General features: G+C 37.1%; 1 protein-coding gene across 3 annotated transcripts in view; it reads left to right on the top strand.

The window, feature by feature from the left end:
- Positions 1 to 10355, top strand: part of IMPG2 (interphotoreceptor matrix proteoglycan 2) — a 72420-nt gene extending 62065 nt beyond the window's left edge. For 2 of the 3 annotated variants that reach the window (XM_060770707.2, XM_060770706.2), the window contains 6 exons: positions 1540 to 1750; positions 2179 to 2367; positions 2835 to 3033; positions 3467 to 3546; positions 4450 to 4518; positions 7392 to 10355. In XM_060770707.2, the coding sequence (XP_060626690.2) occupies positions 1540 to 1750; positions 2179 to 2367; positions 2835 to 3033; positions 3467 to 3546; positions 4450 to 4489 (719 nt within the window). In that variant the 3' untranslated portion in view covers positions 4490 to 4518; positions 7392 to 10355. Of the gene's footprint in view, positions 1 to 1539; positions 1751 to 2178; positions 2368 to 2834; positions 3034 to 3466; positions 3551 to 4449; positions 4519 to 7391 lie in introns of those variants that run through there. The other variant, XM_060770709.2, reaches the window with a different exon arrangement.
- The last annotated feature ends 6426 nt before the right edge of the window (positions 10356 to 16781 follow it).

Genomic DNA, 16781 nt, shown 5'->3' with positions numbered 1-16781 from the left:
GATGCATCCTGCTTACTACAAGATGCTGAGGATGTGTTCCGAATGAAATGGCAAACTCTTGTCTGGGCTATACCATTTCAGACTAGTCTTAAGTAACCAAATGCTCTTAAAACAAGGAAACAAAAAAAAAACCCACCTCCATATAGAAAATGTGATATTAAAGAGGCAACTTCCACATTAGTCTCATTTCTATCATATTATCTATATCAGTGGTTCTCAACCTTTTTTGATGAGGGACCACTTTGACCAGAGACCACTCTTCAACATTAGTACCAAAAGGGTTACAAATCAGATTTTGGTCAACTTTAGATTTGGTTTGGTTATTTGGGGTGCTGATTCAGAAAATTGCATTGCATAGACCACATCATCATTAGTTTCTAGTACAAAACATATTCCATCCATTAGTTGCCATCTGCTTGCCCACAGAAAACCATATTTAGTAAGCCTCGGCCCAATATGAGGGTTTTGTGAGAACAGTTGCTCTCATTGCAATGGTGTGGTAATGGTGAGGCCGCGGACCATATTTTAGTTCTTGCAGACCACTGGTGTTTGGGAACAACTGATCTGTATGCAGGTATCCTGTATCCTTTAAGGTCTCAGCTTCAGACTGAAGGGGCAAAGCCACTGAGTTATTACCTCAGTGGGAATTAGGTACAAGTGGGATATGAAGAGTGATAATGATAGTGCTTCTTGAATGTTCAAAGACATATTACCATCTCAGTAATCCCTGTAAGAAATCTGTGAAATCATCAATGAAGTTAGATTTGGCTCTGAGGCTTTGTGGTACACAATTTATTTGTTCATTTATTTATTTGTTTTATTTGGAGTATCTATATCAGTCACAAAGACCCTTTGGGGAGATAGGGTGGAATATAATAATAATAATAATAATTATTATTATTATTATTATTATTACCATTATTATTAAGGCTCTCAGGGCAATTTACAAATTCCAAATTTGACAGTTCCCTGTCTTTAAGTTTACATTCCAAAGAAGACATGACACACACGTAAAAGGAAACATAAGTGGGGAAGAGTATTAGGTCTATCAGATACTGGCTCTTCTTCTCTCCCTCTGAGGCCAAGATAGTGGGCCTTACATCTGCTTCTGGATTGTGGCATGATGGAGTTATGTCAGCCTCTTTTCTCTCTCTGAGGCCAGGACAGTGGCTATTGGGATATAGCAAGGGCTTCAATTTACCAGTCTCTTAAATTTGTTCCATCAGAGCATTATTGCTCTTTGTGAATGGACAGTGCTTTCCAAATTTCAAAACATGCTGCTCAGTAGGTACAAACGAAAATTTCCTATATAAGTGCTATTCAGCATAGACTCAGGTTGTATACATTGACTTGAGTAGCAATAGTATCACCCTGTTAAATCAGGTTTTATAATAGCAACCATGTTTTATAGATTGGTTTTAATAATGTAGTTATTTCATTTTTCTTGAAATCCTTTGTTATATTTATGATAATTAAAATGTGTTGAAAGTTTTCCAAAATGTCTAATAAAAGTACTTGCCTATCTTTTGGCATTCTCAGGAGAACAAGCGGATCCTTGCAAATTCCAAGCATGCAATGAGTTCTCTGAATGCCTGGTGAACCAGTGGAGTGGAGAAGCTGAATGTGTTTGTTATCCTGGATACCTAAGCATTGAAGGATTGCCATGTAATAGCATTTGTGATCTGCAACCAGACTTTTGTCAAAATGATGGCAAATGTGACATAATCCCAGGGCAAGGGGCAATATGTAGGTGAGTAAAGATTTGTTCAACTAATTTACAAAATCCGAAAAACCACATGGTTTGGTTCATCAATATTACTCCAGTTTTGACATGTATGTTGAGATTAAAACATAAATTATATTTAATTAGTTTGCCTTGCAAAAACATGTGGTTTGCCTTCTAATGACATTATCAATTTTAAATAAATTGGTTGCTACAAAATAAAATTTGATGATATCCACCAGTAGGAAGTATATTGTAACTCAAACCTGCCTGATAACGTCCCTTTCCTCTTTTCATACAATTCAGATAAAGTCAGTTGAACAATTCCTGGTACTTTGCTTAGTTAATCTGTACTGGTGGATGCTAGCAGTTCCTATGTCCCTTATCATAAGAGGTTCACAATAGAATAACATTGGTTTTTTTATCAATTCCCCAATGGTGTTCATGGACAATAGATGCCGTGTAGGTGAAAATTGGTGGTACAGAGGAGAGCACTGTGAAGAGTATGTCTCAGAGCCACTTGTTGTGGGCATTGCAATTGCTTCAGTGGCTGGCTTCCTTCTTGTAGCATCTGCAGTCATTTTCTTCCTAGCCAGAACCCTTCGAGACCAGTACTCAAAGAGTGAAATTGAAGACTCCTTGGCGTAAGTATCAATCAGAAATAATTTACTGTTTATACTCATGTATAAATCTAGTGGGCCTTCTTAACTGATAGGACAATTGGTCTTCCACATTTGTAGATTTTACTTTTATGGATTTGAAATTCACAGATTTGTATAATGTATTTGTTCTAGGAATTGCTGGATCCTTCCGTGTGACTTTATTATCAACTTCTGCTGGAAGTTCACTATAGAGTCACACTGGAGGATCTTGAGATTCCTAAAGAAGTGTTGTCTCAGGGTAAAAAAGTGATATGTGTGTGTGTGTGTGTGCTTTTTCCATTTTTGTGAGGCCCTGCACCTCTAATCCCAGCTAATGTGAAGAGCCTGCAGTATTTTCAAGTGGCCCTCAATATTTGAATATGTTCCTAGAGAGATTATAATGTCAATTCAATTTTGGAAAATATTTTATTAAGGAAGATATACAATATTTCACATGTGTTCTTTGTTAGTCAAGGGGACAGCCTCTCATCAATTGAAAATGCAGTAAAATACAACCCAATGTATGAAAGTGATGCCACTGGACATAGCCATTACTATCGGAGATATCCCCAGCTTACTTCATACAGCTCAACAAGCAATGAAACATCTACTGAGTACAGCAGTGATGAGATTAGACACATTTATGAACACAGTGAGCTAACGAAAGAGGTGCGTACATCTATCTACTTGATTTGATTTCCCTTCAGTCCTATCCTTAGTTTTAGTTCTAATAAAGCACACTTAAAAGTGCTGAAAAGAATAAATTTAGAATTGGGATATTCTGTATTATAATAAGTATAGTGAATTATAATAAGTATAAAGGTAAAGGTTTTCCCTTGACATTAAGTCTAGTTTAGTCTGACTCTGGGGGTGGTACTCATCTCCATTTCCCATAGACTCCTCCAAGGTCATGTGGCCGGCATGGCAGCTGTTACCCTCTTGCCAGAGTGGTACCTATGGATCTACTCAGATTTGCATGTTTTCAACTGCTAGGTTGGCAGAAATAAGTGTAGTACAAGTTTAATCTGTGCGGGGTGGGGGGGGTAGCATTTCATTTAGATTTAAAAATTATTGTACAATCATTTTTTCTGTTGTTCTGTAGGAGATTCAGGACAGGATACGAATTATAGAACTTTACGCAAAAGATCGGCAGTTTGCAGAGTTTGTAAGACAGCATCAGATGTGAGTTCAATGTTTTCTGAATTATTCTGCGCAACTGTAAACATATCTCTTCACTGTCTTTCAAGAAAATCCCTTTCAAAGAGCACATCTGGGGTTCATTTGATTTTATTAAAATTAGTGTGAATAGCATTCTGTATTAATTTTCTGTAAATACCTAGTGATCAGCTAAATGATCATATTGTAGTGGGTACGTACACTACAGTATAAAAGTAAGTACAAGGCTGATTCTACAACACAATGGGGATACAATACTATGAAAAAGTGGTAGCTATTAGTACAATTTAAGCATCATATGTTTTCTTCATTATTACAATAGAATTTATTTACTTTTTTCATTATTTTAATTTCTAGTAGTCCTGCACTGTGCATATTGTGACTTTAATTTCAGCATGGAACATACAGGACATATTATTAAAAATATAGTTATGCTTTGACAATGACACATCAGTACTCCCTCCCATCTTAATTACCAACATAGTATGTGCAATTTCCTCTACATTATGTGTCATGAATTTTATCTAGAGTTTCTTAACATTATTTTAAAAAAAATAAAAATAAAAGTGAGCCTGGATATTTGTTTGATACTGACATAAAACCTCCCTGTTTGGGAAGCCATTCAACAAAAGACATGAGATAATTTTGATACCTACTATGAATCTTTAGTAGTAGCTGATTATGGACAATTATCATGCAGTTACAAGTTCAATCTATTCTTACCTTACCTGAACATAAAGGCAGATAGATACATATTCATAAGGTAGTAGAAATGTTGTTATTATACAGTATTTATTTCTAAGAATCGCAAAGTTAAAGAAAACCAAATAATTCTTAGAAAACCACTGAGACATTTCAGTTTCTCTGTTTAATACTAGCTAATATTCCATACTTTTTCTTTTAAAATAGGAGTTTGAAAGCTGTCAGAAACCCAAATCCTACAAGTTAGTCCTTCTTGAACTCTACAAATCCAACAAGGTAATATATGAAGAATGCATAGCCATTTGTAAAATACCATGTCTGTTATTGTGGTTGCTAGACAATCTTGTTAACATTAAAGTGGGGGGGGGGGGGGGTATTGTATGACTCATCAGATAAGGCTGGATTGCAACTTCTGATAACTGGGGGGGGGGGGGAATGTAAGATTCCTACTCCTTTGTAAAAGTCTCATTGCAGTCTTAGTCCTGGGTACTTGAAACAAACTATTAGGTGGTTCTTGTGTTCAAGAACAGGATGGGAAACCTGAAAGAGTAGGTGTATGAGAACCAATACATTCAGACCGTGTCCCATCAAAAGGAAAGCCCTTTAGGTAGTTGGCTCTTGTATTTAAAAACTGGATGTACATCCTGTGCCAGATGGGATTGCGCTAAGTCTGAAAGAGCAGCGGCACAGCAATGCACCTCTTGATCCAACATTGTTACTTGAGGTTCAGATTCCTAGCTAGAAGCAAATAAGCCAAAGCCAGCTTTGGCTTATTTATCCATCATCCCTTTTCCTGGAGAGGAATACATGGTCCCGTTACATTTCTGGAGGGATTTATATATGGGGTTGTACTTCAAGATGATATAAATGTTTAACCAAGTGCAGAATATGGCAGACACAACTATGATCAATATAGCCAGGTGGGATTATATTACCCCCAGTTCTGAAAGAGCTGCACTGGCTGACTATTTATTTCTGAACCCAGTTGAAGGCGTTGTTGAAGGCTTTCATGGCCAGAATCACTGGCATTCTCAGAGGTTGTGAGGATGGCTATCACAGATGTGGGCAAAACATCAGGAGATAATGTTTCTGGAAGATGGCCATACAGCCTGGAAAACTTACAGCAACCCAGTTTCAAGGTGTTTGATGCTCAATCCCTAAACATATAAAGATTAAATATCTGCATGCACACTTTTCCTTATATCAGCTTGTGAATGATTATCACAAAAAGCCTTTTCCCAATTATCTTAGGTACACTATGTTACAACAAAGTGTAACACCCTTCTCAGTTGTGGAACTCCAAGTAAGGAGGCCCAAACCTTCAGACAAATGCATCTGGCACCAACACTGCAATTGTTCTCAAAACCTTTTTGTTTTGGCAAGGAATTTTAATTGGCTGCTTTTTTGTTCTTAGTACTGTTCTTTGTTCTGATGAAATGTTTTGTAATATTTATGGTTTTAATTTGCTACCATAGTATTCAGAAGGGTGAAGGGCAGTCTTAAAAATAGAAAAGTACACAAGCATCATTCTTGTATTTAAATAAGTTACTTTTCAATCATATATGTCAAATGGATCTGCATAGCTCTTCTTTTTCTGTATTTCAGTACAATGGGTGGCAAATTCTTAGGCAATTATGATTTTATAGATGAGATTTACAATCTTGGTATTCACATTTATGATCATTGGACCATTGATCTGATCACAAATGCCCCTCTCCTCCAAATCCATATTAAAATCCAGACATCCATACTAAGGTGCAGAATTGAAGGATGGCCTATCTAGCCCCCTCTCACTTCAGCTCTCAGAAATCCTGGCCAGTTTACCAGCTGTTAGGAATTGTGGAAGCTGAAATCCAAAACATCTGGAGGCTCACAGTTTGAGAAAACCTGTCCTAGATGGTTAGAATACGAGAGATATTGCATAGTTAATTCAGTCCAGGTTACCCACAGGGTATCCAGAAAGCTAAAAGGAGAAGCAACAGATTGGTCAATCCAGAAGCTGTTCAGCAAGTCAGTCATCCAGATAAACAAAGCCAATAAGAAGTAAAGCAACTGTAAATCTTAGCCAATCTAAGGTCAGGAAGAACATGAACTCTGAAGAGTTTTGTTAGTTGCCAAGATGTGGGTTGAAAGCAACAAATCTGCCAGAGTGGCTGAGAGATTTAGAGTTGCTTCAAGATATCAAGAGCCTAATTAGGTCAGTGTATTTTACTTAATGATGGCTGGGAGAGACAAAATTTCTCCTTATTTATTCATCGCTTCATAAATAATGGCAATGGAACTTCAGCACTTTCAGCCTCCTACTGGGGAGCAGGGATACCCTCTGCCTCAACCTTAGCGCAGCAAGACAATAATGATCAGGAGCTGTAGATTCCTGGCAGCCTGTCCCCTCCTCTCTGTCTAAATTATCTGATTCCAGAGGGTGGGTTATGATGCAGTGAGCCGCAGTGTGACAAGGAGTTGGGAGGAATGTTTGTTTCTTCTCATTGCACCACTGCTTACTGGGAGGAGTGGTCTGGATGCACCACCTGTTAACACCCTGCTCACCAGCAGTGAAGAACTCTCTATCTCTTGGTGTGGCTGCTTGAATTTTAAGTGAGTTTTGAAGACCAAATTTAGAGACAGTACATAACCATAATACTGTAGCTATATTTCTGATGCAAGATGCTAATGAGGCACATGACTTCATTTTACTAGTAATCAGTCCCTGAAGTTATTTTTTAACATTAGGGCTCCATAGCCTTGAAGCTCTCTTGTAGTACTTTGAAGTTTTAACATTTATTATGCACAAGGCATGCTTATGTAAGCATATAATGATTGGAATGTTAATGTCCATGAATGGACATGTCAGTAATAAATTTGTTAGTCTACAATGCTATACAAAACTCCCCGGCTATCATAGCATTTAGCCTGAGTTAGAAATAATATTAAAGATGGGATTGTTTACACACTAAAGATGGGACCTCTTTCTTCAAAAACTTAATAGTATAGTTGGGCCCAAATGACTGTTAGCTAAAAGATTTGTAATTTTTAGATGGCCATCATCGTGGAATTTTTGAAAACAGAAAGTGGAAGAGAATAATCTATTTCTTGTCTGAGTTTCACCTGTTGACAATGAATTAATCCCTGGTGTCTTTATTTATCTTTAGGAAGGTGCTTTAAAAACTGGATCCAGTAGAAAGATTGCAGGAGATCATGATGGACAGTATTACTACAAGGAGGATATGCTGATCTTGCTGCAAAGTTACATAGAGTATTTTCTGTGAAGTTTGTGGATCTTAATTGCTCATGAATGGATTCTCCTTTCCTCTGAATGGATAACTATGGAAAGCTATGTAACATTGGACTTTATGAATGCAATTGAACATTGTGAAAGATCAAATAGAGCTTCAAAGATCATTAAAGTCAGTTTCACATACCTGTCACAAAGAACAGATTTTTAAAATATTTAAATGAAAAACCGAATGTTCCACAGTTATTTTGTTCTTATCCTGTGGATGGGGTTTTCATTCTTCTTTTTTATATATAAATACATTTTTTAAATATGGACTGATATCTGGTGATCTCTACTTTGGAAAGTTTTTTCTGTTAAACATTGTTGGTAGGAATATCAATGCTGGATTGCATGTGTTGGTAGGACTATCAATGCTGGATTGCATGTGACAAGTTTAAACACTTGTTTTCTGTCCTTAAGGAAACAATTTGGCCCATTAGTAAGTAAAAATAAAATCAGATGTTACGTTATCTAGTTGTCTTGTGTGTAAGGTAGACTTAACTTCCCCTGCCAAAAAAATTAAGTAAAATTAGATAAATTTTCCAAAATAAAATCTTTTACTAGGAACACGCTAAGGCTGGAATCAACCGTACTTCCTTCTGATTGCATGTGTATAGAATCCACTGTAGAAAGGAAATTTCTTATTGCTATGTTTCTTACACTTTTGTAGCTTCTCCTACTGTTGCCTTTCATGTTATACCTAAGCTTGAGAAACTGGATCAAACCACCTAGGACATTATCCTCTCTACCTGAAGAAATGGCAGAATGATGGAATATTAGTTTTGTACATATATCACAGAGACAGATGCCTGGAGGCAAGAACAGCAGAATATCCTAGAATTAATTAAAAGCGTTTCTTTTAAACTATCAAGAGTTTAACTTGTCAGATGTTGAATTAACATGAAAGTTAAAAAAAAAAGCTATTAAGTTAGTGTATGTATTTTGTATTTCTAATTCTTTCCCAGTAACTGGTTCTTTTCAGAATAGTTTATTATATGTCATAATTAAAGTTAGGGCTGGATTCAAATAATCCACTTCATTCATCCACTAGACAGATATTATTCAACTCCTTAATTCTTTGGGACTGCTATGAAGGTTTTCCCTCAAGCTTTCTGCCCTTCTTGAGTGAAATGAGTGCAAAAAAACTAATTATTTGTTTCAGCAAAGCACATACTAATTTTTCTGGATAGAAAAAAATATATTATGGACTTGTGGCAGAGAACCACGTAGTTTTATTACATGCAACAAATAGAGAACCCAGTGGATATAATAGGTGTTACATGTATTTATCATGTGAACTCATAGACTTTTTGTTTGGTAATCACTGCTTTAAATTAGCTGGCATTACAATATGATGTCATGTGGCATGGAAGGGTAAGGAAAAGGAATTTTGTTAAAGGTAAAGTTGGCTCAAATCCAGCACAGTTACTCTTTTTTAAAATTAGTACTGTAGTAGATATGCTCCTTGTTCAGGAATCAAGGCACATTCAAAGTTTTACTCAAACCAATGTGGGTGGTTTCCTCCCCACACTTGAAATAGCTTCTGTTTTGTGATTATTGTTCTGTAACTCCATCCCACAGCCTTAAAATTATGATGTTTGCAAGTCTGGGCTTCCCAAAGCCATTGCAATGCATTTGAACAATTGAGGAATTCCTGAAAATGGGAATTATTGAGCAACAAATGGAAGGAAGACTACTCCAAAGTCCTTTTAGGAATTTGCAGTTGGAGGTATGTCTTAGGGCAGCATTCCCCAACTAGCACCCTTTAAACAAGTTGGATTACAGCTCTTATCAACCTCTGCCCACACTACCAATGGCTTTCATACCAGGAATGGTGGGTGTTTTAATTCAGCACATCTGGACATCATTTGGGGAACACTGTCATAAGATCTGGTTCTGAAATGTATTAATGTGTAAAAATGGTGCATGAGAAATTACTCATATCTTCATGTTTCTTGCTTGCCTTTGTACTCTACCAAAAATCTGCCATTTAGGGCTGGTCTGCACTGTTGCTTTACAGCACATGAAACTTCAATTGGGGTGAATTAGAAGTGCCTTTTCCCTGCACAACTGGACTCCAGGCACTGAGCAATCCTATCTTTAAAAAATCACTCCAATTTAAAGAGCCCGCACCCCTCACAGTACCACATCAGTATTTAGTTCAGCAAAAAGACAACAGTAAAGGTGCTCATAGTAGGGTGGAAATTAAAGTATTCTTTCAATATTGACAAGCTCCTCAATATTGCTTGTCCACAATGTCTACAACATGCTATTTTTATGTAGCTGACATGTCCACAATTCTTCTAATTTATTTATTTTTCTCCCCTCACCCCCAATATCCCTCTCTCACACTCATATGCATTCTAGCCCTTGTATCTCAAAGACCATCTGTTATCCTAGTACAATCTAGCAAACAGAGAAAGGAAAAGAGACAATTCACAGAAACACAGAACCCACTAAATGTGCTGATAGCAGTACAAACCAAAGCTGCATAACATGTAAGCTGGTATAATTTGCAGTGCAGACTCAGCTTCATATATACCAATACACTGTAGTTATAGAAATTGACCTTAATCATGTTAGCAGATTTAAAACCTGCAGACATGGATTTAAAGTAATGTATCAAATAGTGTGAGACATATTTTGTAGTGTAGCTCAAATCCCCATACTGTGTCCTATGCATTTTTCTCAACAATAGTTTCTGATTGCCTGAATGCTAGCCTTGATCAGGTTCCAGTCAGACCAAAATTACAATTTCTGTGTGTATAAAGGAAATATTTTTTCTTAATATGTATAATATCTGCTTATTTTCACTGCAATAAAACTTTTTTTGTTTCAAGTACGTATGAGATTATTATTGAACACTATTAGCAATGTTTCCATACACATTATAATTGTTTAATAGTTGACTCTGATAATTTTTTCATTTCTGACCAGTTGTAGCCTAGTGTGGAATTCAAGGGCAGTGGATTACACTGGAGTTCTGTGTCTAAGACAATGCTTCTCTACCTGTGGATCCCCAGATGTTTTGGCCTTCAACTCCCAGAAATCCTAACAGCTGGTAAACTGGCTGGGATTTCTGGGAGTTGTAGGCCAAAATACCTGAGTACCCACAGGTTGAGAAATACTGATCTAAGAAGTCTCCAAATTGCTAGAGCCTATCTTGAAATATCTATGGGGTTTTTTTTCCAGACATTGGTGATTTCAGTATGTAGCAAGGCCTGAATCAGTGGTCCCATACCTTTGCTCTCCAGCATGACTGTGTAAGGAGTAAGAGCAGAGCCAGAGGGATAGTTGAGACTGAAACCATGTTATCCTGGGACGAGCCATGAGTTTTTGCTGCTCAGCTCCTTTATCACTGAAATTTCTCTCCTTCCATTTACCTTTGAAGCTATTTTTTAGTTTTATCTTCAGGAGGGAGGAGGCTTAGCAGGATGACAGTGCAGGAAGAAAGTGTTATAGCTGCTTGCCCAGCTGAGGTCTTGAGCCGGATTTCATCCCCACTCCCTATTTTTCATGTAAATATATGAACAACTCTAGACATCATGGGATTCAAATATGTGTGGGGTTCAAAAGCTGGACTTGCAATCCATTTGTTAAGCTAAAGGGCAGTGGTAAACTTCAAATTTTGGTACTATGATTGAGAAAGGGAAAAGTGTATAACTGTGAGAAAAACCCAATCCATATTTAATTTTCCATAGACAGTCTTGTGAACGCAAATCACAAAAGAACTCTCTTAGCTTGATGAAAGAGGATTAGACCAAAGAATATTGTGAAAGATTAGTTGTCTCTCACTGAGAAGGAGGGCACCGCAGAGCAGTTCCCGAGGCAGCTCAAGCCTGGCAGAGGACTAAATGAAGGGTTTTCCTTGCTTGACCTGCAGGTAGTCATTTCCTAGTACACACTGCAAGCGTCCATAAGCATTTGCTCAGGAAGCAAGCACCTTTCCCATTCTACTCCTTCCAGAAAGAGAGATAAAGCTAATAGGTTTATACGACTAAACTGGAATGTTTATATATAACTCCAAAGTACACTGATGACATATGTGGTACCGTATTTCCCTGAAAACAAGACTGGGTCTTATATTAATTTTTGCTCCAAAAATGCTTTAGGGCTATTTTGTTTTTTCATGTTCAACAATCTATATTTATTCCTTTATTCATGTACAAAAATCTCTAGTCCAAAGGCACACCCTTGGGTATTTACAAATACATGGTTATGATTTATATTATCACTTATTTTAAGTATTAATGACAATAATATGTATTTATATTTTATTATATATGAATACCATTATTTTAAAATTCAATGCATCTGTTGTGTGTTACAATGGATGTACTAAATGCATCCGTCTGGCCAACAATCTTAACTGGAACTTATATTGGGGGTAAGGCTTATACTATGACCATCCTGAAAAATCATATTAGGGTTTATTTTCCAGGATATAAGGTATCCTATAAAAAAATTAAAATGGCTATCACGCAGACTTTTTCCCATGGTAGGAAGAAATAGTCACAAATGTTATACTAAGTATTGGGACTGTGGAGGTGAAGGACAAGTTACTTTAGCACAGACATGGGCAAACTTTGGCAGGATCAAAACTGGTGGCTAGGAGTTGGATGAGAAGCCACCAACTAATGCCAGGTGTTATGGGTAAAACTACCCCTGAGAATCCTTGCCCTTTGGAATTCATGGGGTCATCTTAAGTTAACAGGCATACACACACCTGCTTTTCTGGACCTGTGGGGTGTAGTGGTTTGAATGTTGGATTAGGAGTCTGGGAAACCAGGGTTTGATTCCCTGCTCAGCACTGGCTTCTTGGGTGATATTGAGCAAGATATAATATCTCAGTCTTAGAAGGAATTTAATAAGTAACTATAAGTTGGAGTCAACTGATTGAGTAATTATAAGTTGGAGTCAATTTGAAGGCACATAACAAATATTTCTTTTCTCCGTTTCCTCCAATTTTGTTATATTGTGGTGTCTTTTACATGATATGCCTGAGGGTAAGACTATGTTTTTTAGTTGAAGAGCTAGAAGAGATGTTTGAAATAAATAAGATACTCAAGGACTATGCTTTGAACAATGGTAAACATAATTCCATCATATATATGTCTGGAATTTCACAGACATATAAAATGCAGAACAAGTAATGTAAAGGAAACCAAATAAGTAAGGGCACCAGATGCCATGCATTCCTCCAATTAGTGTCTAACAGAACTAACAGCAGACACAGGCTGCTGGAAGCTCTTGCATAAAACACTTAGTGAAAGAGAAGTAGCTGGACCATAACAAGACAGTTCAGCTCCTTATAATGGATTGTACCTCCACGTGAGTTAAAGACTTCTGACAAGATTTCTTAACCATCAGCACATCTGGTTATCTGAGATTCACTGAAGTAGTGCTGCCCAGTCAAATTACTTCTGCATCATTTTGTGGTTTAGGGCCCTAAGCGAAATTAATTAATCACTTTTTCCAATTATCTATAAATAGGTCAGCATTCTTCCCATGCAGTTGTTAACTGTCACTCTGAACACCGACAACTGTTAGAAACATGAGTACCTGCCACCCAATTTTTCAGTTACTTGCAGCACTCAAGGAAGGCTTATCAGTATGCAAAATTCTTGTAGTAAGGAGGAGATTAACAATTACTTTTGAGGGTACATATTCTAGCATCCCCCTACCAACATGGCCAGTATAGACAATAGACCATTCTGCGAGCTATGCACCAAAAAATAATGTTGGTTCTCCATGTTCTGTTTTAAGTTTCTATGCACTATAATTTCTGATGACCTCTAACATGAAAGTGAAATGCTTATAAAATTAATTCAAGTAATATAATATTGTATGTTTCAACATTGAAATTCATATTTATACATCTGTTGAAATATATTTTAAACAACTGATGGACTGAAAGCTAGTCTCTATATGTTTAGATCTTAATATATCTATTCTAATTCTAAGGTGACCCAGATCTTTTTGTATACAGATTTACAATATGGGAGAAAATTGTATGAGACAAAGTTTTCCATGAGCAGAACAAGAGGAAGAAAAGTAGTCAAGTAGCTAAAATCTTTTTATTCAGGCAGGCTTTTAAAGATGAAGGTTTTTAATATCAAGTTGGGGGGTGCTGTGATTTTTAAACTTCAAATTTGTTTTAATGGTTTTTAACTGGGAATTTTAAATGCTGTTTATATTTAATCTTGTTTTAATGTTTGCATGCTTTCATGTTAAGCTGCTTTGACTCTCCTGCAGGAGCGATAAAGTGGAGTATAAATAGATACTACAACAACAGCAGCAACAACAACAACAACAGCTTTATTTTTGTACCCCGCCACCATCTCCCCGAAGGGACTTGGGGCAGCTAACATACAGCACCATGTGCTTAGAACAACACATAAAATAAACACACAATACAATAAGAGATAAATCCACTAGCATATAAAACAATGATTTAAACTCAAACAGTGCCCAATAGCCTATGGTGAGAACTGTTTTAAAACATGGCCAACCATAACCAGAAACAGGAGAATAGGATAGTGCAAGTTGTAGCTCATGAACTAGGGCATGGGACGAAAGTGCAGTACCCTGTCATTAATTGCGGACCATTGGGGTTAGACATTCTCAAAGGCTTATCCAAACATCCAAGTTTTCAATTTCTTCTGGAATGAGGACACTGTGGGGGCCTGCCTAATCTTTCTGAGGAGGGCGTTCCAAAGCCAGGGGGCCACCACTGAGAAGGCCTTCTCCCTCGTCTCTATCAACCATGCTGAATAGTTATAAGGATAGTTATGCAGTACCATGACTGTTCTGTGGACTAAACAGGGAATAAATATCAAGCCATGGTGGTGCACCTTTTTGACAAAAGTTCCTTTGCACAGTCCTGGATTTTGCAATTTGGTAAGTAAGTAACTCATGCTCTCTGGTAGAGAATTCTAATTGCTGCTCTCTAAAATACAAGCTTTCAAAGTCCATGGCTGTTAAAGTGGAATTATAAAGTAAGAAAAGACCCCTAAATAGTAACACTGACAATGGAAATGTTGTGTCATTAAAACTATTAAACATTAAAATATTAAAATGTATTAAAACTCCACACCCTCCAAAATTCCAGTCACCCCCCTCCCCCAAACCCTCCCCCAAACCCTGCCTCTCATCAGTCCATAAATGCCAGAGAGCAGAGGAACATTTTCATCTGACCACAAAAGGCAAGCAGGAATGGAGCCATTCTGGTCTTTCTAAGAAGAGAGTTCTACAGTCTGGAAGCAGTTACCAAAAATGCTCTGTCCATACCAGAGATGCAGAAGGTGATAGGCTGGAGAGAGGGCTCTCTCCAGATGACTGTAGTATTCTGAACATAAAGAGAGATGTGGTCCTTCAGATAATGTGGATCCAAGCCGCATAGGGCTTTAGAGGTCAAAGTTAATACTTTGAGTTATGCCCAGAAATGAATTGGCAGCCAATGGAGCTGTTTCAACAGGAGACTTGTGTGCTCCCTGTAGCCATGTAATAACAGCATGAATATGTTATTTGAATAAGAGAAAAACCAGAGGTGCAAACTCAGTGAAGCAACATACTGAAAAAATACCTTTCTCATGTAGATGTCTGCAGCATTTGCTATTTTTCTGATGGATGTTTGGTTTTTATTTTCTTTCAGTTCTATAAATGTTATTTAATGCACTCTAGGTCAAGAACAGATGGTAAGTATGTTTTCTCTATCATGCTAAACTGTAAACCATGTGCTTATTATTTCAATATGCCTCCTGTTCATCTGAGCAGCCACAGAAGTTTTTTTTCCATAGTTCAATTTTTTCTTCTGTTGACTGGTTGCTTGGAATTCTTATGTTGATTATTTTAAACTGTCTTGTATAATTTAAAGATTCTGCCCCACATTGAGTCAAAATATAGATTTTCAGGGTTGAGATACTTAGCTGAATAAGTTCTGGTCCTTTTCTCAATGAAGCAAATGTTTGTAAAGTGGGGGGGGGGGGGGAGTTACAACCATAGCAATGTCAAAGTGTGACTAAATAGGTATCGTAAATAAAGAAGAAATAGCAATTCTTTTATATTCATGATTTCTACTTAGTGAACGATTTTGACATTATTGCCACAATTCCTCTCTTGACTGAGCACCAGCTGCATGGCAAAAAAGAGGTCTACTCATTTTTTAATTAAAAGAAAGTCCATTCTGCTAGCAATCCGAGCATGGGTAAATGATGTTTCCGAGTGAGAACGAAGTAGCTGATATGGAATTCCTGCCCCTGTCATTAGTTAAGCTCACATAATTAACTTCTTTGTAAAGCACAATATACATTATGGCAATTTTTATTTTCAATATCAGCTTATTGATACTTACCACAAAGTAGTGTGAAACCTTATAGTCTGGTGTACTATGGATCATGCAGTCAGTAATGTTAATGAAACAAATCAAGGAATTTAGTGGAACCATTAGAGCCATCAATATGGATACAATTGAAAAGGTAAGTGTAGTAGATCTCTGGATCTGAGGGCTTCAGATCCACAAACTCAACCAACTGAAAATTGGCGCATCCTGTATCTAAAATGGTAATTACAAGAATACAGACATTCGGAAGTCTCCATGCAGATGTTGCCACCATGTACAGGTAGCCCCCAAGTTATGAACAAGATAGGTTCTGTAGGTTTGTTCTTAAGCTGAATTTGTTTGTATCTAATAATAAATTGTCTGGGTTGTTGCAGGTTTTTTTGGGCTATATGGCTATGTTCTAGAGGCATTCTCTCCTGATGTTTCGCCTGCATCTATGGCAAGTATCCTCAGATGCTTGCCATAGATGTAGGTGAAACGTCAGGAGAGAATGCCTGGTTGATTAAAGTTTGTTTTCTAATCAGACACCTTCACAAGACATGTACTCTGCCTGCATTAAGCTTTCATTAATAATAGACTTTATATATTTGCTATAATTATAATTGACAGACTGTTTTTATTTGGCAGTTTCCAGCTCCAGCAAGCTTTCTTATTATTATAGCTGGAAATCCCCAAATAGGAACAGCTTGTGAAAAAATTATGAATTGATAGAAAGAAATTCCAGTTGCAACATATTATGACAAACCTAGTATTCACAGACTGTTCAGCTGCCCATTGAATGGGTTTTAAGTATTAACTCAGGGTAGTATGAACAAGTTATTTCTAAAGCAAGATATTCTTATTTCTTCAAGTAGTCATGCACAGATTTCAGATGCCAGTATATCACCTGGCAAGTGCTAACAGAAGAATTGCTTTAAGTCATGA

The sequence above is a fragment of the Anolis sagrei genome, chromosome 3 (genome assembly GCF_037176765.1).
Source record: "Anolis sagrei isolate rAnoSag1 chromosome 3, rAnoSag1.mat, whole genome shotgun sequence".
NCBI lineage: Eukaryota > Metazoa > Chordata > Lepidosauria > Squamata > Dactyloidae > Anolis > Anolis sagrei.
The sequence above is the reverse complement of the archived record's forward strand: the minus strand, read 5'-3'. Positions and strand labels throughout refer to the sequence as shown.